Source organism: Lissotriton vulgaris, chromosome 4_1 (assembly GCF_964263255.1).
Source record: "Lissotriton vulgaris chromosome 4_1, aLisVul1.2, whole genome shotgun sequence".
Classification (NCBI taxonomy): domain Eukaryota; kingdom Metazoa; phylum Chordata; class Amphibia; order Caudata; family Salamandridae; genus Lissotriton; species Lissotriton vulgaris.
The window spans coordinates 355,900,907-355,927,569 of NC_141691.1; the positions used below are offsets into that span (position 1 = coordinate 355,900,907).

Genomic DNA, 26,663 nt, shown 5'->3' on the forward strand with positions numbered 1-26,663 from the left:
AGTCTGTTCCTGCCCCAGTGCATGATGGGAACAGGGCAGACCAAACTACCAAGCCAATTCTTCACCAGAAAGGAGACAAGCTACCGGGGACCGGTTTCTGGCATTTCAGCCGTCATCGGCCCGGCTTGCTTGAATCCTGATGGTGCAATGAGCTAGGGACTCACGTCTGAGTATACCCTCCCACACTTAGTGTGGATAAAATCAATTTTGGAAAAGGTGATGGACAGAGTTTCTGAGTGATGCAGAATACTCCTACCCAGTCAAGAGATCAGGGCTTGATCCATCACCATTTTTTAGCTCACTGCACCATCCCAGATCAGAACCTGGCTACATGCAAATTAGTCTGTTCCTGCCCCAGTGCATGATGGGAAATCGGCAGACCAAACTACCAAGCCAATTCTTCACCAGAAAGGAGACAAGCTACCGGGGACCGGTTTCTGGCATTTCAGCCGTCATCGGCCCGGCTTGCTTGAATCCTGATGGTGCAATGAGCTAGGGACTCACGTCTGAGTATACCCTCCCACACTTAGTGTGGATAAAATCAATTTTGGAAAAGGTGATGGATATAGTTTCTGAATGATGCAGAATATTCCTACCCAGTCAAGAGATCAGGGCTTGATCCATCAACATTTTTTAGCTCACTGCACCATCCCAGATCAGAACCTGGCTACATGCAAATTAGTCTGTTCCTGCCCCAGTGCATGATGGGAACAGGGCAGACCAAACTACCAAGCCAATTCTTCACCAGAAAGGAGACAAGCTACCGGGGTCCGGTTTCTGGCATTTCAGCCGTCATCGGCCCGGCTTGCTTGAATCCTGATGGTGCAATGAGCTAGGGACTCACGTCTGAGTATACCCTCCCACACTTAGTGTGGATAAAATCAATTTTGGAAAAGGTGATGGACAGAGTTTCTGAATGATGCAGAATACTCCTACCCAGTCAAGAGATCAGGGCTTGACCCATCACCGTTTTTTAGCTCACTGCACCATCTCAGATCAGAACCTGGCTACATGCAAATTAGTCTGTTCCTGCCCCAGTGCATGATGGGAACAGGGCAGACCAAACTACCAAGCCAATTCTTCACCAGAAAGGAGACAAGCTACCGGGGACCGGTTTCTGGCATTTCAGCCGTCATCGGCCCGGCTTGCTTGAATCCTGATGGTGCAATGAGCTAGGGACTCACGTCTGAGTATACCCTCCCACACTTAGTGTGGATAAAATCAATTTTGGAAAAGGTGATGGACAGAGTTTCTGAATGATGCAGAATACTCCTACCCAGTCGAGAGATCAGGGCTTGATCCATCACCGTTTTTTAGCTCACTGCACCATCCCAGATCAGAACCTGGCTACATGCAAATTAGTCTGTTCCTGACCCAGTGCATGATGGGAACAGGGCAGACCAAACTACCAAGCCAATTCTTCACCAGAAAGGAGACAAGCTACCGGGGACCGGTTTCTGGCATTTCAGCCGTCATCGGTCCGGCTTGTTAGAATCCAGATGGTGCAATGAGCTAGGGACTCACGTCTGAGTATACCCTCCCACACTTAGTGTGGATAAAATCAATTTTGGAAAAGGTGATGGATATAGTTTCTGAATGATGCAGAATACTCCTACCCAGTCAAGAGATAAGGGCTTGATCCATCACCGTTTTTTAGCTCACTGCACCATCCCAGATCAGAACCTGGCTACATGCAAATTAGTCTGTTTTTGCCCCAGTGCATGATGGGAACAGGGCAGACCAAACTACCAAGCCAATTCTTCACCAGAAAGGAGAAAAGCTACCGGGGACCGGTTTCTGGCATTTCAGCCGTCATCGGCCCGGCTTGCTTGAATCCTGATGGTGCAATGAGCTAGGGACTCACGTCTGAGTATACCCTCCCACACTTAGTGTGGATAAAATCAATTTTGGAAAAGGTGATGGACAGAGTTTCTGAATGATGCAGAATACTCCTACCCAGTCAAGAGATCAGGGTTTGATCCATCACCGTTTTTTAGCTCACTGCACCATCCCAGATCAGAACCTGGCTACATGCAAATTAGTCTGTTCCTGCCCCAGTGCATGATGGGAACAGGGCAGACCAAACTACCAAGCCAATTCTTCACCAGAAAGGAGACAAGCTACCGGGGACCGGTTTCTGGCATTTCAGCCGTCATCGGCCCGGCTTGCTTGAATCCTGATGGTGCAATGAGCTAGGGACTCACGTCTGAGTATACCCTCCCACACTTAGTGTGGATAAAATCAATTTTGGAAAAGGTGATGGATATAGTTTCTGAATGATGCAGAATACTCCTACCCAGTCAAGAGATCAGGGCTTGATCCATCACCGTTTTTTAGCTCACTGCACCATCCCAGATCAGAACCTGGCTACATGCAAATTAGTCTGTTCCTGCCCCAGTGCATGATGGGAACAGGGCAGACCAAACTACCAAGCCAATTCTTCACCAGAAAGGAGACAAGCTACCGGGAACCGGTTTCTGGCATTTGAGCCGTCATCGGCCCGGCTTGCTTGAATCCTGATGGTGCAATGAGCTAGGGACTCACGTCTGAGTATACCCTCTCACACTTAGTGTGGATAAAATCAATTTTGGAAAAGGTGATGGACAGAGTTTCTGAATGATGCAGAATACTCCTACCCAGTCAAGAGATCAGGGCTTGACCCATCACCGTTTTTTAGCTCACTGCACCATCCCAGATCAGAACCTGGCTACATGCAAATTAGTCTGTTCCTACCCCAGTGCATGATGGGAACAGGGCAGACCAAACTACCAAGCCAATTCTTCACCAGAAAGGAGACAAGCTACCGGGGACCGGTTTCTGGCATTTCAGCCGTCATCGGCCCGGCTTGCTTGAATCCTGATGGTGCAATGAGCTAGGGACTCACGTCTGAGTAAACCCTCTCACACTTAGTGTGGATAAAATCAATTCTGGAAAAGGTGATGGACAGAGTTTCTGAATGATGCAGAATACTCCTACCCAGTCAAGAGATCAGGGCTTGATCCATCACCGTTTTTTAGCTCACTGCACCATCCCAGATCAGAACCTGGCTACATGCAAATTAGTCTGTTCCTGCCCCAGTGCATGATGGGAACAGGGCAGACCAAACTACCAAGCCAATTCTTCTCCAGAAAGGAGACAAGCTACCGGGGACCGGTTTCTGGCATTTCAGCCGTCATCGGCCCGGCTTGCTTGAATCCTGATGGTGCAATGAGCTAGGGACTCATGTCTGAGTACACCCTCCCACACTTAGTGTGGATAAAATCAATTTTGGAAAAGGTGATGGACAGAGTTTCTGAATGATGCAGAATACTCCTACCCAGTCAAGAGATCAGGGCTTGATCCATCACCGTTTTTTAGCTCACTGCACCATCCCAGATCAGAATCTGGCTACATGCAAATTAGTCTGTTCCTGCCCCAGTGCATGATGGGAACAGGGCAGACCAAACTACCAAGCCAATTCTTCACCAGAAAGGAGACAAGCTACCGGGGACCGGTTTCTGGCATTTCAGCCGTCATCGGCCCGGCTTGCTTGAATCCTGATGGTGCAATGAGCTAGGGACTCACGTCTGAGTATACCCTCCCACACTTAGTGTGGATAAAATCAATTTTGGAAAAGGTGATGGACAGAGTTTCTGAATGTTGCAGAATACTCCTACCCAGTCAAGAGATCAGGGCTTGATCCATCATCGTTTTTTAGCTCACTGCACCATCCCAGATCAGAACCTGGCTACATGCAAATAAGTCTGTTCCTGCCCCAGTGCATGATGGGAAATCGGCAGACCAAACTACCAAGCCAATTCTTCACCAGAAAGGAGACAAGCTACCGGGGACCGGTTTCTGGCATTTCAGCTGTCATCGGCCCGGCTTGCTTGAATCCTGATGGTGCAATGAGCTAGGGACTCACGTCTGAGTATACCCTCCCACACTTAGTGTGGATAAAATCAATTTTGGAAAAGGTGATGGACAGAGTTTCTGAATGATGCAGAATACTCCTACCCAGTCAAGAGATCAGGGCTTGATCCATCACCGTTTTTTAGCTCACTGCACCATCCCAGATCAGAACCTGGCTACATGCAAATTAGTCTGTTCCTGCCCCAGTGCATGATGGGAACAGGGCAGACCAAACTACCAAGCCAATTCTTCACCAGAAAGGAGACAAGCTACCGGGGACCGGTTTCTGGCATTTCAGCCGTCATCGGCCCGGCTTGCTTGAATCCTGATGGTGCAATGAGCTAGGGACTCACGTCTGAGCATACCCTCCCACACTTAGTGTGGATAAAATCAATTTTGGAAAAGGTGATGGACAGAGTTTCTGAATGTTGCAGAATACTCCTACCCAGTCAAGAGATCAGGGCTTGATACCTCACCGTTTTTTAGCTCACTGCACCATCCCAGATCAGAACCTGGCTACATGCAAATTAGTCTGTTCCTGCCCCAGTGCATGATGGGAACAGGGCAAACCAAACTACCAAGCCAATTCTTCACCAGAAAGGAGACAAGCTACCGGGGACCGGGTTCTGGCATTTCAGCCGTCATCGGCCCGGCTTGCTTGAATCCTGATGGTGCAATGAGCTAGGGACTCACGTCTGAGTATACCCTCCCACACTTAGTGTGGATAAAATCAATTTTGGAAAAGGTGATGGACAGAGTTTCTGAATGATGCAGAATACTCCTACCCAGTCAAGAGATCAGGGCTTGATCCATCACCGTTTTTTAGCTCACTGCCCCATCCCAGATCAGAACCTGGCTACATGCAAATTAGTCTGTTCCTGCCCCAGTGCATGATGGGAACAGGGCAGACCAAACTACCAAGCCAATTCTTCACCAGAAAGGAGACAAGCTACCGGGGACCGGTTTCTGGCATTTCAGCCGTCATCGGCCCGGCTTGCTTGAATCCCGATGGTGCAATGAGCTAGGGACTCACGTCTGAGTATACCCTCCCACACTTAGTGTGGATAAAATCAATTTTGGAAAAGGTGATGGATATAGTTTGTGAATGATGCAGAATACTCCTACCCAGTCAAGAGATCAGGGCTTGATCCATCACCGTTTTTTAGCTCACTGCACCATCCCAGATCAGAACCTGGCTACATGCAAATTAGTCTGTTCCTGCCCCAGTGCATGATGGGAAGAGGGCAGACCAAACTACCAAGCCAATTCTTCACCAGAAAGGAGACAAGCTACCGGGGACCGGTTTCTGGCATTTCAGCCGTCATCGGCCCGGCTTGCTTGAATCCTGATGGTGCAATGAGCTAGGGACTCACGTCTGAGTATACCCTCCCACACTTAGTGTGGATAAAATCAATTTTGGAAAAGGTGATGGACAGAGTTTCTGAATGATGCAGAATACTCCTACCCGGTCAAGAGATCAGGGCTTGATCCATCACCGTTTTTTAGCTCACTGCACCATCCCAGATCAGAACCTGGCTACATGCAAATTAGTCTGTTCCTGCCCCAGTGCATGATGGGAAGAGGGCAGACCAAACTACCAAGCCAATTCTTCACCAGAAAGGAGACAAGCTACCGGGGACCGGTTTCTGGCATTTCAGCCGTCATCGGCCCGGCTTGCTTGAATCCTGATGGTGCAATGAGCTAGGGACTCACGTCTGAGTATACCCTCCCACACTTAGTGTGGATAAAATCAATTTTGGAAAAGGTGATGGACAGAGTTTCTGAATGATGCAGAATACTCCTACCCAGTCGAGAGATCAGGGCTTGATCCATCACCGTTTTTTAGCTCACTGCACCATCCCAGATCAGAACCTGGCTACATGCAAATTAGTCTGTTCCTGCCCCAGTGAATGATGGGAACAGGGCAGACCAAACTACCAAGCCAATTCTTCACCAGAAAGGAGACAAGCTACCGGGGACCGGTTTCTGGCATTTCAGCCGTCATCGGCCCGGCTTGCTTGAATCCTGATGGTGCAATGAGCTAGGGACTCACGTCTGAGTATACCCTCCCACACTTAGTGTGGATAAAATTAATTTTGGAAAAGGTGATGGACAGAGTTTCTGAATGATGCAGAATACTCCTACCCAGTCAAGAGATCAGGGCTTGACCCATCACCGTTTTTTAGCTCACTGCACCATCCCAGATCAGAACCTGGCTACATGCAAATTAGTCTGTTCCTACCCCAGTGCATGATGGGAACAGGGCAGACCAAACTACCAAGCCAATTCTTAACCAGAAAGGAGACAAGCTACCGGGGACCGGTTTCTGGCATTTCAGCCGTCATCGGCCCGGCTTGCTTGAATCCTGATGGTGCAATGAGCTAGGGACTCACGTCTGAGTATACCCTCTCACACTTAGTGTGGATAAAATCAATTTTGGAAAAGGTGATGGACAGAGTTTCTGAATGATGCAGAATACTCCTACCCAGTCAAGAGATCAGGGCTTGATCCATCACCGTTTTTTAGCTCACTGCACCATCCCAGATCAGAATCTGGCTACATGCAAATTAGTCTGTTCCTGCCCCAGTGCATGATGGGAACAGGGCAGACCAAACTACCAAGCCAATTCTTCACCAGAAAGGAGACAAGCTACCGGAGACCGGTTTGTGGCATTTCAGCCGTCATCGGCCCGGCTTGCTTGAATCCTGATGGTGCAATGAGCTAGGGACTCACGTCTGAGTATACCCTCCCACACTTAGTGTGGATAAAATCAATTTTGGAAAAGGTGATGGACAGAGTTTCTGAATGATGCAGAATACTCCGACCCAGTCAAGAGATCAGGGCTTGATCCATCATCGTTTGTTAGCTCACTGCACCATCCCAGATCAGAACCTGGCTACATGCAAATTAGTCTGTTCCTGCCCCAGTGCATGATGGGAACAGGGCAGACCAAACTACCAAGCCAATTCTTCTCCAGAAAGGAGACAAGCTACCGGGGACCGGTTTCTGGCATTTCAGCCGTCATCGGCCCGGCTTGCTTGAATCCTGATGGTGCAATGAGCTAGAGACTCACGTCTGAGTACACCCTCCCACACTTAGTGTGGATAAAATCAATTTTGGAAAAGGTGATGGACAGAGTTTCTGAATGATGCAGAATACTCCTACCCAGTCAAGAGATCAGGGGTTGATCCATCACCGTTTTTTAGCTCACTGCACCATCCCAGATCAGAACCTGGCTACATGCAAATTAGTCTGTTCCTGCCCCAGTGCTTGATGGGAACAGGGCAGACCAAACTACCAAGCCAATTCTTCACCAGAAAGGAGACAAGCTACCGGGGACCGGTTTCTGGCATTTCAGCCGTCATCGGCCCGGCTTGCTTGAATCCTGATGGTGCAATGAGCTAGGGACTCACGTCTGAGTATACCCTCCCACACTTAGTGTGGATAAAATCAATTTTGAAAAAGGTGATGGACAGAGTTTCTGAATGATGCAGAATACTCCTACCCAGTCAAGAGATCAGGGCTTGATCCATCACCGTTTTTTAGCTCACTGCACCATCCCAGATCAGAACCTGGCTACATTCAAATTAGTCTGTTCCTGCCCCAGTGCATGATGGGAACAGGGCAGACCAAACTACCAAGCCAATTCTTCACCAGAAAGGAGACAAGTTACCGGGGACCGGTTTCTGGCATTTCAGCCGTCATCGGCCCGGCTTGCTTGAATCCTGATGGTGCAATGAGCTAGGGACTCACGTCTGAGTATACCCTCCCACACTTAGTGTGGATAAAATCAATTTTGGAAAAGGTGTTGGACAGAGTTTCTGAGTGATGCAGAATACTCCTACCCAGTCAAGAGATCAGGGCTTGATCCATCTCCATTTTTTAGCTCACTGCACCATCCCAGATCAGAACCTGGCTACATGCAAATTAGTCTGTTCCTGCCCCAGTGCATGATGGGAAATCGGCAGACCAAACTACCAAGCCAATTCTTCACCAGAAAGGAGACAAGCTACCGGGGACCGGTTTCTGGCATTTCAGCCGTCATCGGCCCGGCTTGCTTGAATCCTGATGGTGCAATGAGCTAGGGACTCACGTCTGAGTATACCCTCTCACACTTAGTGTGGATAAAATCAATTTTGGAAAAGGTGATGGACAGAGTTTCTGAATGATGCAGAATACTCCTACCCAGTCAAGAGATCAGGGCTTGATCCATCGCCTTTTTTTAGCTCACTGCACCATCCCAGATCAGAACCTGGCTACATGCAAATTAGTCTGTTCCTGCCCCAGTGCATGATGGGAACAGGGCAGACCAAACTACCAAGCCAATTCTTCACCAGAAAGGAGAAAAGCTACCGGGGACCGGTTTCTGGCATTTCAGCCGTCATCGGCCCGGCTTGCTTGAATCCTGATGGTGCAATGAGCTAGGGACTCACGTCTGAGTATACCCTCCCACACTTAGTGTGGATAAAATCAATTTTGGAAAAGGTGATGGACAGAGTTTCTGAATGATGCAGAATACTCCTACCCAGTCAAGAGATCAGGGCTTGATCCATCATCCTTTTTTAGCTCACTGCACCATCCCAGATCAGAACCTGGCTACATGCAAATTAGTCTGTTCCTGCCCCAGTGCATGATGGGAACAGGGCAGACCAAACTACCAAGCCAATTCTTCTCCAGAAAGGAGACAAGCTACCGGGGACCGGTTTCTGGCATTTCAGCCGTCATCGGCCCGGCTTGCTTGAATCCTGAAGGTGCAATGAGCTAGGGACTCACGTCTGAGTACACCCTCCCACACTTAGTGTGGATAAAATCAATTTTGGAAAAGGTGATGGACAGAGTTTCTGAATGATGCAGAATACTCCTACCCAGTCAAGAGATCAGGGCTTGATCCATCACCGTTTTTTAGCTCACTGCACCATCCCAGATCAGAACCTGGCTACATGCAAATTAGTCTGTTCCTGCCCCAGTGCATGATGGGAACAGGGCAGACCAAACTACCAAGCCAATTCTTCACCAGAAAGGAGACAAGCTACCGGGGACCGGTTTCTGGCATTTCAGCCGTCATCGGCCCGGCTTGCTTGAATCCTGATGGTGCAATGAGCTAGGGACTCACGTCTGAGTATACCCTCTCACACTTAGTGTGGATAAAATCAATTTTGGAAAAGGTGATGGACAGAGTTTCTGAATGATGCAGAATACTCCTACCCAGTCAAGAGATCAGGGCTTGATCCATCACCGTTTTTTAGCTCACTGCACCATCCCAGATCAGAATCTGGCTACATGCAAATTAGTCTGTTCCTGCCCCAGTGCATGATGGGAACAGGGCAGACCAAACTACCAAGCCAATTCTTCACCAGAAAGGAGACAAGCTACCGGGGACCGGTTTCTGGCATTTCAGCCGTCATCGGCCCGGCTTGCTTGAATCCTGATGGTGCAATGAGCTAGGGACTCACGTCTGAGTATACCCTCCCACACTTAGTGTGGATAAAATCAATTTTGGAAAAGGTGATGGACAGAGTTTCTGAATGATGCAGAATACTCCTACCCAGTCAAGAGATCAGGGCTTGATCCATCATCGTTTTTTAGCTCACTGCACCATCCCAGATCAGAACCTGGCTACATGCAAATTAGTCTGTTCCTGCCCCAGTGCATGATGGGAACAGGGCAGACCAAACTACCAAGCCAATTCTTCTCCAGAAAGGAGACAAGCTACCGGGGACCGGTTTCTGGCATTTCAGCCGTCATCGGCCCGGCTTGCTTGAATCCTGATGGTGCAATGAGCTAGAGACTCACGTCTGAGTACACCCTCCCACACTTAGTGTGGATAAAATCAATTTTGGAAAAGGTGATGGACAGAGTTTCTGAATGATGCAGAATACTCCTACCCAGTCAAGAGATCAGGGCTTGATCCATCACCGTTTTTTAGCTCACTGCACCATCCCAGATCAGAACCTGGCTACATGCAAATTAGTCTGTTCCTGCCCCAGTGCTTGATGGGAACAGGGCAGACCAAACTACCAAGCCAATTCTTCACCAGAAAGGAGACAAGCTACCGGGGACCGGTTTCTGGCATTTCAGCCGTCATCGGCCCGGCTTGCTTGAATCCTGATGGTGCAATGAGCTAGGGACTCACGTCTGAGTATACCCTCCCACACTTAGTGTGGATAAAATCAATTTTGGAAAAGGTGATGGACAGAGTTTCTGAATGATGCAGAATACTCCTACCCAGTCAAGAGATCAGGGCTTGATCCATCACCGTTTTTTAGCTCACTGCACCATCCCAGATCAGAACCTGGCTACATTCAAATTAGTCTGTTCCTGCCCCAGTGCATGATGGGAACAGGGCAGACCAAACTACCAAGCCAATTCTTCACCAGAAAGGAGACAAGCTACCGGGGACCGGTTTCTGGCATTTCAGCCGTCATCGGCCCGGCTTGCTTGAATCCTGATGGTGCAATGAGCTAGGGACTCACGTCTGAGTATACCCTCCCACACTTAGTGTGGATAAAATCAATTTTGGAAAAGGTGATGGACAGAGTTTCTGAGTGATGCAGAATACTCCTACCCAGTCAAGAGATCAGGGCTTGATCCATCACCATTTTTTAGCTCACTGCACCATCCCAGATCAGAACCTGGCTACATGCAAATTAGTCTGTTCCTGCCCCAGTGCATGATGGGAAATCGGCAGACCAAACTACCAAGCCAATTCTTCACCAGAAAGGAGACAAGCTACCGGGGACCGGTTTCTGGCATTTCAGCCGTCATCGGCCCGGCTTGCTTGAATCCTGATGGTGCAATGAGCTAGGGACTCACGTCTGAGTATACCCTCTCACACTTAGTGTGGATAAAATCAATTTTGGAAAAGGTGATGGACAGAGTTTCTGAATGATGCAGAATACTCCTACCCAGTCAAGAGATCAGGGCTTGATCCATCGCCGTTTTTTAGCTCACTGCACCATCCCAGATCAGAACCTGGCTACATGCAAATTAGTCTGTTCCTGCCCCAGTGCATGATGGGAACAGGGCAGACCAAACTACCAAGCCAATTCTTCACCAGAAAGGAGAAAAGCTACCGGGGACCGGTTTCTGGCATTTCAGCCGTCATCGGCCCGGCTTGCTTGAATCCTGATGGTGCAATGAGCTAGGGACTCACGTCTGAGTATACCCTCCCACACTTAGTGTGGATAAAATCAATTTTGGAAAAGGTGATGGACAGAGTTTCTGAATGATGCAGAATACTCCTACCCAGTCAAGAGATCAGGGCTTGATCCATCACCGTTTTTTAGCTCACTGCACCATCCCAGATCAGAACCTGGCTACATGCAAATTAGTCTGTTCCTGCCCCAGTGCATGATGGGAACAGGGCAGACCAAACTACCAAGCCAATTCTTCACCAGAAAGGAGACAAGCTACCGGGGACCGGTTTCTGGCATTTCAGCCGTCATCGGCCCGGCTTGCTTGAATCCTGATGGTGCAATGAGCTAGGGACTCACGTCTGAGTATACCCTCCCACACTTAGTGTGGATAAAATCAATTTTGGAAAAGGTGATGGATAGAGTTTCTGAATGATGCAGAATACTCCTACCCAGTCAAGAGATCAGGGCTTGATCCATCACCGTTTTTTAGCTCACTGCACCATCCCAGATCAGAACCTGGCTACAGGCAAATTAGTCTGTTCCTGCACCAGTGCATGATGGGAACAGGGCAGACCAAACTACCAAGCCAATTCTTCACCAGAAAGGAGACAAGCTACCGGGGACCGGTTTCTGGCATTTCAGCCGTCATCGGCCCGGCTTGCTTGAATCCTGATGGTGCAATGAGCTAGGGACTCACGTCTGAGTATACCCTGTCACACTTAGTGTGGATAAAATCAATTTTGGAAAAGGTGATGGACAGAGTTTCTGAATGATGCAGAATACTCCTACCCAGTCAAGAGATCAGGGCTTGATCCATCACCGTTTTTTAGCTCACTGCACCATCCCAGATCAGAACCTGGCTACATGCAAATTAGTCTGTTCCTGCCCCAGTGCGTGATGGGAACAGGGCAGACCAAACTACCAAGCCATTTCTTCACCAGAAAGGAGACAAGCTACCGGGGACCAGTTTCTGGCATTTCAGCAGTCATCGGCCCGGCTTGCTTGAATCCTGATGGTGCAATGAGCTGGGGACTCACGTCTGAGTATACCCTCCCACACTTAGTGTGGATAAAATCAATTTTGGAAAAGGTGATGGACAGAGTTTCTGAATGATGCAGAATACTCCTACCCAGTCAAGAGATCACGGCTTGATCCATCACCGTTTTTTAGCTCACTGCACCATCCCAGATCAGAACCTGGCTACATGCAAATTAGTCTGTTCCTGCCCCAGTGCATGATGGGAACAGGGCAGACCAAACTACCAAGCCAATTCTTCTCCAGAAAGGAGACAAGCTACCGGGGACCGGTTTCTGGCATTTCAGCCGTCATCGGCCCGGCTTGCTTGAATCCTGATGGTGCAATGAGCTAGGGACTCACGTCTGAGTATACCCTCCCACACTTAGTGGGGATAAAATCAATTTTGGAAAAGGTGATGGACAGAGTTTCTGAATGATGCAGAATACTCCTACCCAGTCAAGAGATCAGGGCTTGATCCATCACCGTTTTTTAGCTCACTGCACCATCCCAGATCAGAACCTGGCTACATGCAAATTAGTCTGTTCCTGCCCCAGTGCATGATGGGAAATCGGCAGACCAAACTACCAAGCCAATTCTTCACCAGAAAGGAGACAAGCTACCGGGGACCGGTTTCTGGCATTTCAGCTGTCATCGGCCCGGCTTGCTTGAATCCTGATGGTGCAATGAGCTAGGGACTCACGTCTGAGTATACCCTCGCATACTTAGTGTGGATAAAATCAATTTTGGAAAAGGTGATGGACAGAGTTTCTGAATGATGCAGAATACTCCTACCCAGTCAAGAGATCAGGGCTTGATCCATCACCGTTTTTTAGCTCACTGCACCATCCCAGATCAGAACCTGGCTACATGCAAATTAGTCTGTTCCTGCCCCAGTGCATGATGGGAACAGGGCAGACCAAACTACCAAGCCAATTCTTCACCAGAAAGGAGACAAGCTACCGGGGACCGGTTTCTGGCATTTCAGCCGTCATCGGCCCGGCTTGCTTGAATCCTGATGGTGCAAGGAGCTAGGGACTCACGTCTGAGTATACCCTCCCACACTTAGTGTGGATAAAATCAATTTTGGAAAAGGTGATGGACAGAGTTTCTGAATGTTGCAGAATACTCCTACACAGTCAAGAGATCAGGGCTTGATCCATCACCGTTTTTTAGCTCACTGCACCATCCCAGATCAGAACCTGGCTACATGCAAATTAGTCTGTTCCTGCCCCAGTGCATGATGGGAACAGGGCAAACCAAACTACCAAGCCAATTCTTCACCAGAAAGGAGACAAGCTACCGGGGACCGGTTTCTGGCATTTCAGCCGTCATCGGCCCGGCTTGCTTGAATCCTGATGGTGCAATGAGCTAGGGACTCACGTCTGAGTATACCCTCCCACACTTAGAACAGGACAGACAACCTCTCTATCACCGATGCTTGCATAGCAACCCTCTCTGACACTCTCTTCCTCCTCAAGATTCTTCTGCAATCTTCTTCTAAATTAATTTGCTTAGGATAATTGGTTCAGTAATTAAATTCTTCTTCAGCATCTAAGTCTGGGACTTCTCTATGCTCTCCAACAGCATCCCGGCCTCTAGCATCTCCAAACTTCAGTCTCACTAACTAACTAATGCTACCTCAGTTATACCTTTCTGAATGCTAGTACCACCCATTAATGTTTCAAATTTCTGAAAGTCCTAACTCTGATTAGACAGGCAAGGGGAGGTGATCATCACACCATGCCTATTTTCTTATTATTTATTTCAGTTCTATGTTTAAAATCCCACCACTTAAGTTTTATACATCAGTCTTTATTCCCACCCGTATTCACAATGTAATTATCACATTTTAGAAGAAAAAACAGTTCTCAGGGACTGTCGTTCTGGTTCACATGAATGTCGCAGTTTTCAGCCTTGGACGATGTTCAAGTTGACATGGCGTCTTGCAGCTAGGTTGCATCATGCATGTGTAGCGGAACGAGAGGGAATAGACTGTGGCTTATGACTGCAGGCCCATAATAATTACTATTGAAAGAGTCAAAAAGACAAATGTTAAAATCAAAAATAAATGATTTCACTGTATACCACCTACCTCTACTCTAATCCCATTTACCTAATAATACTCTTTCAGCATTAGCGTTAGTAAATAGCTGGAATTTGTTTTTCAGAAAGCAGGTGGCAAGCATGTGAGTTTCAAACGACCTTCTTGTTAGCTACTGCACAAGTGCAGAAAGTTTCCCCCAAGCATAGATACGTCACACTACGTAGGTGCAGTAGACACATGCACACTAAAGAATTTCAATTAGCGGCCATCTTAGCATCACTCTCAAGTTACTGGTTAGTAAAACACATAGGCAAGCTTTGTTCTAATACTCAATTGTTTTGTAAATGCATGTTATTTCCACAAACAAGTTTTAATCTGAGGTATGTAGTTACATGAGAAGATTGCATCCGAGCAAGTTTCCTTATTCACAAGACCTTGCTCCATCACCTGCTCAGGACCATGAGTTGTAAACAAAATATCAGACTGGACAACCTGGTGCAATAACCATATAAATAATTATTATCATATGATATACCACAAAAACACCTGCACAGTTGCCCTAAGCTGCACGCATACCAAAAAACTGTGAAGTGCATGATTGTCTCAACCTCATATAAAACTTATTTTGACAAGTGGTTGTCTATTTACTTACTTTTATACTATTGCACAACTTTCTCTGATGTGTCTGTAAAGCTTAACTTTTGTACCGAAGGTTTGTTCTGAATTTCTTTTTTTTAATTCAAATCTTTTTTATTGAAGAACAAAGCTGAAAATAAAAACAATACAATGACTCTTCCAAGGTACAAATGAATAGAATTATGGCACCAAGACACTTACAGTAATCAAATCAAGTCAAAGAGGAGATAGAAGAAAAGGGGAGAGAAAAGGAGAGGAGGAACGAGAGAGAAGAGAAGAGAGTAGAGAAGAGAGAGGACAGGTGTATCCATAGAGCGGTCATAACCAGTTTACCCAAACCTGGTTCGGCATGCATGTATTAGGAAGTATACAGTAAGCATATATGGTTGAACACACTAAAATTCAATATCAATTCTATGGAACAAGTTGACCATTGAGATGTGCCTCATGGGGGTTCAAAGTGGCAGGATGACGCATCCAGGGATGACCAGAGTTTGTTGTTCGAAGGCTTCCAAGTGGCTGACTGTAGCGCAGGATTGTCCGCCCCTCTTAGAAAGGAAAGCCATTCCAGCCACATTTTAAAGTTGACTTCAGCAAAATTTTTCCACTTGTAAAGTATGACCTTGCACGCCAATGTTAACATGATATCAAGCAATTGTCTATCATGAATCTCTGGCAATTGTTCCTCCAGAGGGCCCAGAATGACATATATAAATTCTTGAGTAGGAGTTATTCCAAATATCTGTTGAATATATGAAAATACTTTATTCCAGAATGGACGCAGTAGGGAACAGTTAAAAAGCATGTGTGCCAAGTCACCTGGTGCTTCTTGGCAGTTCCAACAATTAGGCGTGTCCCTCAGTTTACATTTAAACAGTTTCTGAGGGGTCCAGAACACTCTGTTCAACAACATATATTTCGTTTGGCATAGGATCGGGGAAACCTTGTTTGTTAGTGCGGTGTTATGTATGACCTCCCAATCGATCACTATTCCTGTGGAGTTAGGCTCTGATTCCCACTTGGTTTCGGTCAACTTATGTGGCTTCTTGGGCAGGGGGAGGAGCAGTTTATATACTCTAGAAACAAAATGATTAGCATGGTACAGTAATCGGAGGCGGTTCACCAGCCAAGGCGGGTCTGTAGAAAGGGGACGTTTGGAGATAGCAGCTTTCAATTTCAGGAATTGGTAAAATTCTATGGGAGGCAAGTCAAATCTCTCTTGCAATATCGAAAAGGGTAGAGGCCTACCACTTTCATAGAGGTCATTCACTATATGTATACCCTTAGTCGCCCACAGTTCCCAGTAAAGGGTCTTCCCCTCTATCCTGAGCATAGGGTTATGCCATAATGAGAGTAGAGTAGATCTCTTAATCACCGAAGCAGTCTTATGGGATTGGTCAAGTCGGAGGAGTGCTCTTCTAGTATTTAGTAGAATGTATTTAGAGTGAGGTATATGGGCCAAATCCATGGTGAGGAGAGCCGAGAGGGGTGCACACGCCATTAACGACCTTTTGATATTTAGCCACACTGGAGTGTAGGATGTATCATCAACTAGCCAAAGGGCCCCTTGTTTACAGAGGAAGGCTGTTTGGTAGTTCCTGAACGAGGGCAGGCCCAGGCCGCCTTTGTCTTTTGCTAACTGCAGCTTTTTTAGTGATATCCTGGCTTTTTTCCCTCGCCACAGGAATTCTCCGAACAACCTGTCCACCTTCTTGATGAATTCTTCTGAAAAAGTCATAGGGAGCATGCAGGCTAGATAGTTAACTAGAGGCGTGCACATCATTTTAAGGGTCTCAGCCCTACCCCACCAGGATAGATATTTTGGTGACCAGCTATCTAGCAATGTGGATATCTTTTTTAATGTTAAGTCTTCATTTAACTTCAGAGTCGTAATCAAATCCCTTTCAAAATCTAAGCCCAGATATTTAAAAGCTTTCGGTTGCCAGGTAAGGCCAGAGGAGCCTAGAATGTCTTTACTCCCGATATTGTTTAACAATTTAACTTCTGTTTTGTCCTTATTCAGTTTATATCCTGAAACTCTAGAGAAACCCTCGATTGTGTCCATCAAGGCCGGGATAGCCTCGTCGGCTTTTTCCGTTAAGATCAGCACATCATCGGCGTAGGCCGTCAATTTTACAGTGCAGTCATCAAATGGGATACCAGCGATGGCTTCGTTATGTCTAATATGCCACTAAAAGGGTTCTATTGCCAGTAAGAACAGAGATGGTGATAATGGGCAACCTTGCCTCGTCCCTTGTTTCAGGCAGAAAGAGGATGAGAAGGAGCCACCTGCTCTGACTTTTGCAGTGGGGCCGGCATACAAAGCCATTACGAGTTTAGTGAACGTTTCTCCTAAGTTAAAATGGTGTAACACCGCCTTAAGGAAGGACCAATCCACCTTGTCGAATGCTTTTTCTGCATCCAGCGTGACAGCTACCGTGGGAGTATTCAGAAGTTTTGCTTTCTCTAGGGCATGGGCTAGCACCCTGGTGTTATCACTAGACAGTCTATGCTTTAGGAAACCCGCCTGAGATGGGTGTACAAGAGTAGGAAGGACCTTTTGTAAGCGAGCTGATAGAATCATGGCCAACAATTTACAGTCTAAATTAATCAGGGAAATCGGCCTATAGTTTTTTGGTAGCGACGGGTCTTTGCCGTCCTTTGGCAGAACTGCAATAGTCGCCTCTGCTAACGTACCCCTCACTTCCCCCGACTCAGTAAATTCGTGGAAGAGGCTCAGAAGAGGGTCAACTAAGTCTGATTGAAAGGTTTTGTAAAATTTGGCAGTAAAGCCATCCGGGCCCGGTGCCTTCCCACATTTCAGTCCCCTGATCGCTTTTTCCACCTCAGTAGCCGAGATCGGCTCATTAAGACTGAGTTGTTCCTCAGGCTTTAACTTTGGTAATACACACTCCTGAAGATATTCTTGAATTTTGTCTTCAGCCACCAATTCGTTTTTGGCGTATAAGTCCTTATAGAAGTCTTTAAAGACTTCGGTTATTTTTTGGGGATCCGAGTGAGTAACTCCCGCCGAGTCCTTGATAACATTAATAGCATTCCTTTGGACCTTAAATTTCAAATATGCCGCCAGGCTCTTGCCGACTTTATTAGATTCACATAGCTTAAACCTTCGTTTTCTGTCTAGCCACACCCCCGCCCTTTCGCTTACTAGCTTGTTATATTCGTATTTTTTGTTGGTCATGATATTGAATGTCTTCCGGTCTCTCGTCATTTGGTGTTTGTTCTCTAGGATGGCTATTTCCGTCTCTAACCCTTCTAGCTTTGCATTACAATCTCTGTTCATTGCTGAACGAATTTTGATGCACACCCCCCTAATTGTACTTTTCAAAGCCTCCCAACGCACTAGGTCCGAAGTGTCCCCTTTCGCATTAATCTCCAAATAAGACCTAATGGCTGATAGAATTTCAGTTCTGTTTTGTTCTTTACTCAAGATTTCCTCATTGAGTCTCCAGGACGTTTGTTTAGGGGACGGTTTAATGTTAGTGATGGATAGAGATATGCAAGAGTGGTCTGATAGAACCCTAGGTTCAATTGAAGTATCCTCTATCCTTGCAACGCCATTTTGTGTAATGAATATGTAATCAATGCGGGAGAACGAATCGTGAGGGGAAGAGTAGAAAGTATAGTCCCTATCAGTAGGGTTTTGTATTCTCCATGTGTCAATTAAGTGAAATTGTTGGCATAATTTGATAAAGGCATTATGTGATCTGCTTGGTTTGAATACACATTTTGAGTCCCTGTCTAAGGCCGGGTCAAATGGAAGATTGAAATCACCCCCAAGGATATGCACCACCGTATCAGGTATCGTTGCAATCTGCTTGGCTAAGTCTTGCCAAAATTCTAAGTCATTAACGTTAGGTGCATAAACGTTAGTGACAAAGAATTCTGTGTTATCTTTGGAAAGTTTCACTGTGACCCAACGACCCTTTTCATCTGATGAGGAAGACAGTAATTCTACCTTGGACTTTCTTGACAATAGTACCAGAACACCATTCTTTCTTCCAACTGCACCAGAACCTACAACCTCTGAATAAAACTTATTGCGCAGAGTGTAAAATTGTTTAACATCTAGTTTAGTCTCTTGCAGCAGTACAATGTCTCCCTTCTGTCTGCGCACATAGTCTAATATCTTTTGTTTTTTAACGGGCTGATTTAAACCTTTAACATTCATAGACAGAATCTTTAATCGGTCAAGTGAGGTTGTCCCAAGCGGAGTGGAAAGTGTTGTTAGTGACATTTATAACAGTGTAGGTATCATGAGTGCTCCACGAGAGCCATGGAAAGACATGTTACACAGCGCATTATGGAAGGAACACATTGCTTTGCCCCCTATGGTGTAAAACAGGCGGAGACCATGGTCCATCATCTGGGCGCCCAGGGATGGGGCATGGCTGGTCTGAGTACCGGTATACAAATACAACATATGCATGATACAGATTGTCCAGATAAGAGCAAAGAGACAGGTCAGAGGGGAAAGAAAAAGCAAGGAAAAGAGAAGAGGAAAGGAATAAGAGGGAGAGAGAAGGGAAAGTACAAAAAATGCAAACCATAGAACATAACACCCACCCCCCCCCAATACCCCACATCCCCCCACCCCACCCTCCCCAACTGTAGTACAGAAGCATGGCGACGTGAGGAAAACCGCAGTAACCCTCCCGTCTAAAACTAGTCATGTGTAAACATTGGAACAGCTATGCACAACGTAGAGTGCCGACAAACATTATGCAAACATTATGCAAACAGTGGAATATTGGAGTGATGCGGCAGAACTAACTTAGATATAGTAACACGTTCCTTCTGCACATTTTTGATAAATCAGAAACAAACCAATATACCTACAGTATATCTACCAAAGTGATGCTGTCGAGCAGAAATTTGACAATACAGCCACATAGCCTATTGGAAGGTATTATAGCTTCATACCCTCAGCATAGGGCCCCTAATGGTTATTGGTATCTAGGTTTATGCATCAGTGGTGAAGAACCTAGTCAAAAACGAAAACCTGCCAGTAATCATTCCTTAAACAAAGAGCCCCAGCACGGCCAGTCTGAAACCAGTCTATTCTGATCAATCCTGCCAATGCACCGGATTTTGGGTTCAGCCATACACGTCTTAACACATCTTACACCGGTATCTTCCTCATTTTAATCAAACAGGGCAGACCAGCTCCAATCAAAAAGTTTAGATCACTAGCAACAGGCCATGTCAAGTACAACCTAGAGAAATAAAGTAAGGAGACTCCAGGACCTTAGTTCAGACCTTCAGGCCACCTTTCAGGCAACGTAGAGTTCTCGGTGCAATGAGGCATCCGTCAACTTGAAACCTTACAGTATGGTAGTCTTGCAATTGACAAGCTCGTTGGGCTTTGTGGAATTAACATAGCAGAGATATCCTAGCGAGAGCACTAAACCTCAGATGTGGTCATCTGTAACCTGACGCCGAGGCTGCTTGACTTTCTGGGTTATTAGTTTCCATATCGCGTTCCATGTCCCGTTCTTCCACGTCTTCAAGCATACGTCTGAGCTTCCTGGGGCCCGTGAAGTAGGAAGACGATCCACGTATTGTCACCCTGTACTTTGCTGGGCCCACAAAGCCATATTGATATCCCTTCGCTGACAGTTGTTGACGTAGCGCAAGGAAGGCCTTCCTTATTTCTACGGTTTCCTTACTGTAGTCTTGAGAAATGTAGACCTTGGTATCCTTCCACAGAATATGATTGTGCTTCCTCACGAAGGCCAGGATTTGCTCAACATGTTGGTAGCGTAACGGTTTACATACGATGGGCCTTGGTCCTCTCTGTGTCTTAGTGATTCTCCCTGGTACTCTGTGTGCCCTATCAAATTCAAGAGGGTTGGTAAAAGTCAGGTTCGTGGCTTTAGTGAACCATGATTCCAAAAACTGAATGCATGAACCTTCCGACTCCTCGGACCCTTCCGGAATTCCAAAAATGCGTAGGTTCCCCCTCCTATTCCTGTCTTCCAACTCGGCCAGTCGTCTAGTTGTCTGGTCACAGGAGATGTGTAGGTGCTTCAGAGCCTTGGTGGTTTCAACCTCTATGTCTTCCAGGCGACTGATTCGGGATTCTGTTTCTGTTAGGCGCGCATTAGTATCTCTGATGTCTTGACGGATTGCTACCACTTCCTCCTTAGTGGCTTTGGCTAGGTCCTTCACTTCATCTAACCTATTCAATATCATGTCAAGTGCGTCCGGGGTAACTTTCTTTGGTTTGTTTGGTGATCCCGGGTTCGAGTGATCTGATTTAAGCCTCTTGAGGGTTCCTTGATCTTTGGTATCCATTGCGATCGTTAGCTCCTTCTCAGGATTGCTTAGAATTTTGGACAGTGACCTGAAAGCTCCCCTTCGGCACTCACGTGGGGCAAAAGAACCAATACCAGCTTACCCAGGGGTTTGGTCAGCCAAAACACAGTTCACTGATGGTAATAACACTTCACAAGAGGCATTTGAGGAACAGGGCATCCCATTTATTCAGTCAATATATGCACATGGCGCTTGTCGAGATTGGAGCATTAGGGAGCCCACTGTGTATTGGTATCAAGCAATCCAGGCGTTCATTTCCAGCAGGTTTAAGCTCTCACAAACATACTATCAGATACTGTGAGCTTGCCATGCACTGTGGCTGTAAATAATGCATTATGTACTAATGGCAGGCAATCCAGGCACACAGCGTAGTAATAACCATCTCCCCAGTCTAGCACAGGTGTGTGTGACTACTTTCTCACCAGTGCTCGATTGGTGTCAAGATCCGGTTTATTGTGCAGAGACAGTGAGGAGAAATGATTTGCCTCGGTTTTTCCAGCATTACCGAGTGGCGGCCGCCATCTTGGTAAAGGTTAAGGAAGTCTTTGCATGGCCGATTGCACTGCACTCATGCGATCGGTGAAGTCAGCTGCCCGCCCCGGTGCGCTAAATTCTGCGAACGCGGTCACCTACTTCAGCTCCTTCATGCGCTGCCGGGCTTTCCGCTGTGCTCTGCTCTGCAGGAGCTTGCTTCGCGCTCCGCTTTCCGTCCTTCCGTCGCGCTGCCTCCATAAACGCCTGGAGCCTCACTCGGTGCAGCTCTTGATCCGCTGCAGCCCCGGTCACGTAAATCAGCACATTACAGTCAGGGAGTGATCCGATGCTCGAGTCTTCGGTCACATCCCAGCTGTAGGCACTTAAAGGTGTTCCAATTTCAGTTAAAGACGCTCGTGACGGGAGGAGAGACGATCTAACCCGCCATCTTCCTCGGCGTCCAAGCCACGCCCCCCGGTTTGTTCTGAATTTCGACCTTCTGTCCTGAGTTTTTACCCACTGCCCTGAATTTTCACACTTACTGTCCTGAATTTGCACCCGTGCCAGTTGTTCACCCTATATGCCCCCGCTTCCACCCCAACCTATGAGCCATGCCTGCTGCTACTGCGAAAACTTAATTTAGCTTGTAATCATTGCTTGAACATTATAAGTCGTAAGTTGATGATAATTTAGCAATGTATTCAGGTTATGCTCCATTCTAAAAGGGTGGCACAGATTCAAGGACCAAAAGAAGAAATAGGCCTGAAAACTGGATCTTCATTTAGTAAGTCTGCAAGACAGTGGAACTGGATGTAACATTTGTATAAGATTTCCGCGCTTGCAATAGCCAATACCCTACACAGATGACTGAAGCGGACCAGGGCTGGCTACCTGGGTAGCACTGATACGCTTTGCATATAGCGAGAAACTCCGCCCCTTCTTTAATTGGACCAACGGCTTCACTCCTCCACTGTCTCCAGTCCGTTGTTCGTCCTTCCCACTGACAGTCCTCTTTGTGGCTCCGCCCATTTCCCCTCACAAACACTTCCCACTCAGCTGTCACTTTTGTACCCGCCTTCTTTCTGGCGCTTGTATAGTGGTCTGGTCTCACCAGCATCTGTCAGTTAGCTTCTTGGCCCCTCCCAACCCCTTGCACATCTCCTTTTCGGACCCGCCCCCTGGTCACTCTAGCGCTCGCGCATGTCCCGTTAGCTGTAGCGGCGGATTTCCTAGCGACCCCGGTCCCCCGCAGCATTGTCAGTGTCAGTTTTGTCTCCGCAACATGGCGGCGGCCCAGGGAGGAGGAGGCGGCGGCGGATCCGCGGTAGCGGCGACCCCCGCTTCCCCTGCTGCCCCGCCGCCCTACCCACAGCTACAATATCAGACCCCCGGCGGCCCGTGGGCCGCGGCGGGTACCCTGCAACAGCAACACACGGCTCGCAGTCTGGACCGGGCAATGGAGGAGGCGGTTACCTCGGGCATCCTCAGCCTGAGCGGCCGCAAACTGCGCGATTTCCCTGGGGGCGGCTACGACCTGACGGACACCACACAAGCAGGTGCGCTCGGCATTTGTGGGTTTTAATACTGCAACGGTGGAGACTGGGAAAGGATAAAAGAAAAAGATAGCCTTGAACTGACAAGGCAGATTGCAGGGTACTTCTGCACACTGACGGGGGAACTGTGTGAGGGGAAAATTCACAACCTAGGGAGGTGGCTACAGAGGAGCAGCCCTACACTAATGGAAATATTTGGTCTATCCTTTCACTGCTTGGGAAGGTGCTGTACGTCCTTTGAGTGCAGACCTCTCTCCCGAGGTAGTCTGATAGCGCTTGAATTCACAGCATCATCGGTCGCTAGGCCAGCGGCCAGATTACTATTGGTCTGTGGATGGGTCCGGCAGTAATCCAGTAGCCATGCTTATCGACCAGAATTGTTGGTGCATGAACATTGTGAATCGTCCTGTTTGTGCACCTCACAGTGCTTTGTGCTAGATATCCGACAACAAGAGATGGCCCATTCGGTGGTGGTGTTGGCCTTTTTATCAGGCGATGCACTCTGCCCTCTTGAGTGTTATGACGGCCCCTAGTTAGTTATCACGATATTTGCACATCAGTTAACTGCCATTTCAGGTAGCCTATAAAACATGTCTACATTATACAGATGTTTTGTTACGCTGGTGCTATGAGGTTGCTTGTCTCAAGTTGTTTCCACCAAAATGTGATGATTGCTTATACGATGCAGAGCACGCTTTGACCTCTGATATTACAGATTTGGCCATTTGTCCCAGCTTCAACCAGTTATCAGCCTCCTGTTTAAGGCTGAGTGGTTAAAGGGAGAGTAAAGAGCAGAGACTATAGAAGGTAAACATCATTTAGAGACCTGTTTCTTTCTCTTCCTGCAATTGTCTTCAGGACGCCTGAGACCCCGAGTAACATGAGCAGTGGCAGGGCTACCAAGGTGCAAGCCAGAGGTAGCAGCCGCTACCCATAACTGCCTTCAAGCAGTCATGTCATTTTAATTGTAATTGCATTTTATAGAGCGCTTACTACCTCTGATGAGGTGTTGAAGCGTAGCGTGCTGCACTGGAACTCAAGGTTCCTGGCAAGTCCAGTATTATTGGCTACTGTTAGTTATTGGGAATAGTCTTGTTTGCTCAAAACCTACCATTCCATGCAGTCATTCCAGTTTCTTCATGGACTAAATTAATTGTGGCTATTTGCTTTCATTAGTATAGGGTATTTGAGTTCATCCACATGGTTGATGGGATTAATAAGAGTTAGATTATATATTTTTAGGTTGCATAGTTATGACTTTAAGATGAAGCAGGAGAGGTTGGGATCTTTTAAACGAGTTGTGGGAAATTTTCTGAAATTTGAAATCAGGCTAAACATGCATGTGTCCCAGTAGGTTGGGCAGAAAGATAGGAGGCATGCAGTGGATGGAAGGAAAAGAGTTATATTTGGATGCCAAGGAAAAAAAGGAGAGGTGACAAACAGAAGTTTTAATTAAAGATCAGTTTTTAATGCCGGATTTAAGCAATGTATAAAATATTTTTGAGACGGCATGCAATTTGCGGGCGAAATAACGTAGAAAGAAACATTATTGACTTGTGAAGATTTTGCTATATTTGGAATTTTTGAAATGCACTAAAATGCGGTTAACCATCTCTCCACTGCTAGGTTACTGCTAGACCACTGATCCACAAGCTAAGTTGATTTGTTCAAGGGTTGACAGTGAAAAAAAATGGCTGGACACATATGTTCCGAAATATCAAGAGCTTTAGTCTGCACTCAGCGGAAGCAGTAACTTCAAGATCATAGCACTGTGATAATATACAGAGGAAATGGTGTACGCATTGAAAAGGAGATTCTGCAAATGCTGGAAGTTGATGTCTATTTGGTGTTCATCCTCCGGTTTGGTTTACAGCATTAATTACCAAGTAGTGTGGAATCCATTTGAATGCATCTGGTGTGCGTTGGCACCATTTTGAAGATGGGGATAGCTTCTTACCCAGTGGAAGTGTATTACTTGCATTCCAGTGGCTGCAGGGCATAACAGCAAACACTGGTGTAGTGTGGGGATGGTCAAAGAACTCCCATTGCGAATTTTATGAACACTTTTGTTAGCAAACAGCTGCTGATTGGACTTCCTGAATCACTGCTGTTTTTTGTTTGTTTTTGTTTTTAAAGATATGGGTAAAAAGGATTGGAGCTGTGGGTTTGGCGGAGACCCTTAAGGTGAGGTCAATACATTTGTCTACTTTGACCACCCTTCAGTGCAAAGCCCTCACGCCTCTTTGTGCCTCTGTTGTGGGTGAAACAGCCATCACAATGTAGCCGTTACAATGCATAACCTTTACCAAGCAGGGTTTTACGACAAACACACATGCCTTTACTATGCATGCCTTTACAACAAATTACGTTGTAAAGGCATATGCGTTTTAAATGTATTAGGCAAGTATTAAGCGTGTGTGTGTATGTATGTGTATGTATGTGTATATATATATATATATATATATTAGCAGCCCGCCCCAGCGTTGCCTGGGGCAGAAAGGGGCTGGGGGCAGCATTTTAAGCCTCTGTGCCCCCCCCCGACATTGCCCAGTCTGCATCCCTCCCCGACTTTGGCTATACCGCCTCCCGCCTTGAGCCCGCCGCCCGCCGCCCCCCACCCGACATTGGGCATAGCGCATAGCGCCTACCGTCTCCCACCTCGCGCCTCACACCTGGAGCCTCCCGCCCGCCTCCCACCTCCTGCCCCTGCTTTGTAACCCCCCTCTCCCAGGTCCCGACTTACCTCCCCGCGCTGCCACTGCTTCTCTGCTTCTCAACGCTCCGCAGCTCCTCCTGGCGCTCATGTTTCTCCCGTATTGCTGTTGCTGGTGAACTCCGCTCCTCCCCTCACGCAGACGCTCCTCATGTCTCGCTCTTCCTGTTGCTCGTGAACGACGCTATTCCCCTCACGCATACGTCGCAGCCGGCGCTACTTGCAAGGGACAACTTTATTTTTATTTGTAAATATTGTAAACAACGTTTATTTTTTATTTTTATGTAGCCTATGTCCTTTTGCTTGCCCTGAGGTTTTCTAAGATGTCTTGGGTGTTCAGATTGGTGGTGTAGTTTTCGAGTTTACCTGGCTCAAAGGTGCAAGTTCTCTCTTTATAATAGTAGTGTATGTGTGTATATATATATATATATATATATATATGATGTGGTTGCACTTTAAAGCAAAATAAAAAAGAAGCACCGAATTGGGTCTACCTCGTCTTTTTGCGTGTTCTGGCTGTCGGTTTCGTTCGAGAAACTGAGACGAGTCCTTGCAGCATATTTCGCTGGATTGCTTTTCCCAGCGTCGTAGACCCCCCTTCCAGCAAGTGGTTTGAGCGCAAAGAAGGAAAGCAGCGGTAGCTGAATCTCTGCGGATGGTTTTGCGGAGCTAGGCGTCCATTCGGAACGCACCGGAAACGGAAACCTGCTCAACCCCCTTCCGTGGTGGAAGCATTGCCGAGGTCTGTGGAGGAGAAGGCGTCTGCCTGAAACGGTCCGGCGCAGCTCGGAGGAGCGGTTGTAGGACAGTGAAAGCGGACGACAAACTCTATCAGGTACCGGGCAACTCCGATACGGATC

The 26,663-nt window shown here is 47.1% G+C and overlaps 1 protein-coding gene across 2 annotated transcripts in view; it reads left to right on the top strand.

Annotated features, from left to right (window-relative positions):
- The first annotated feature begins 22,727 nt into the window (after positions 1 to 22,727).
- Positions 22,728 to 26,663, top strand: part of LRCH2 (leucine rich repeats and calponin homology domain containing 2) — a 927,979-nt gene continuing 924,043 nt past the window's right edge. For both annotated transcript variants that reach the window (XM_086918732.1, XM_086918733.1), the window contains exon 1: positions 22,728 to 23,093. In XM_086918732.1, coding sequence (XP_086774858.1) covers positions 22,820 to 23,093 — 274 coding nt within the window. In that variant the 5' untranslated portion in view covers positions 22,728 to 22,819. The remainder of the gene's footprint in view (positions 23,094 to 26,663) is intronic.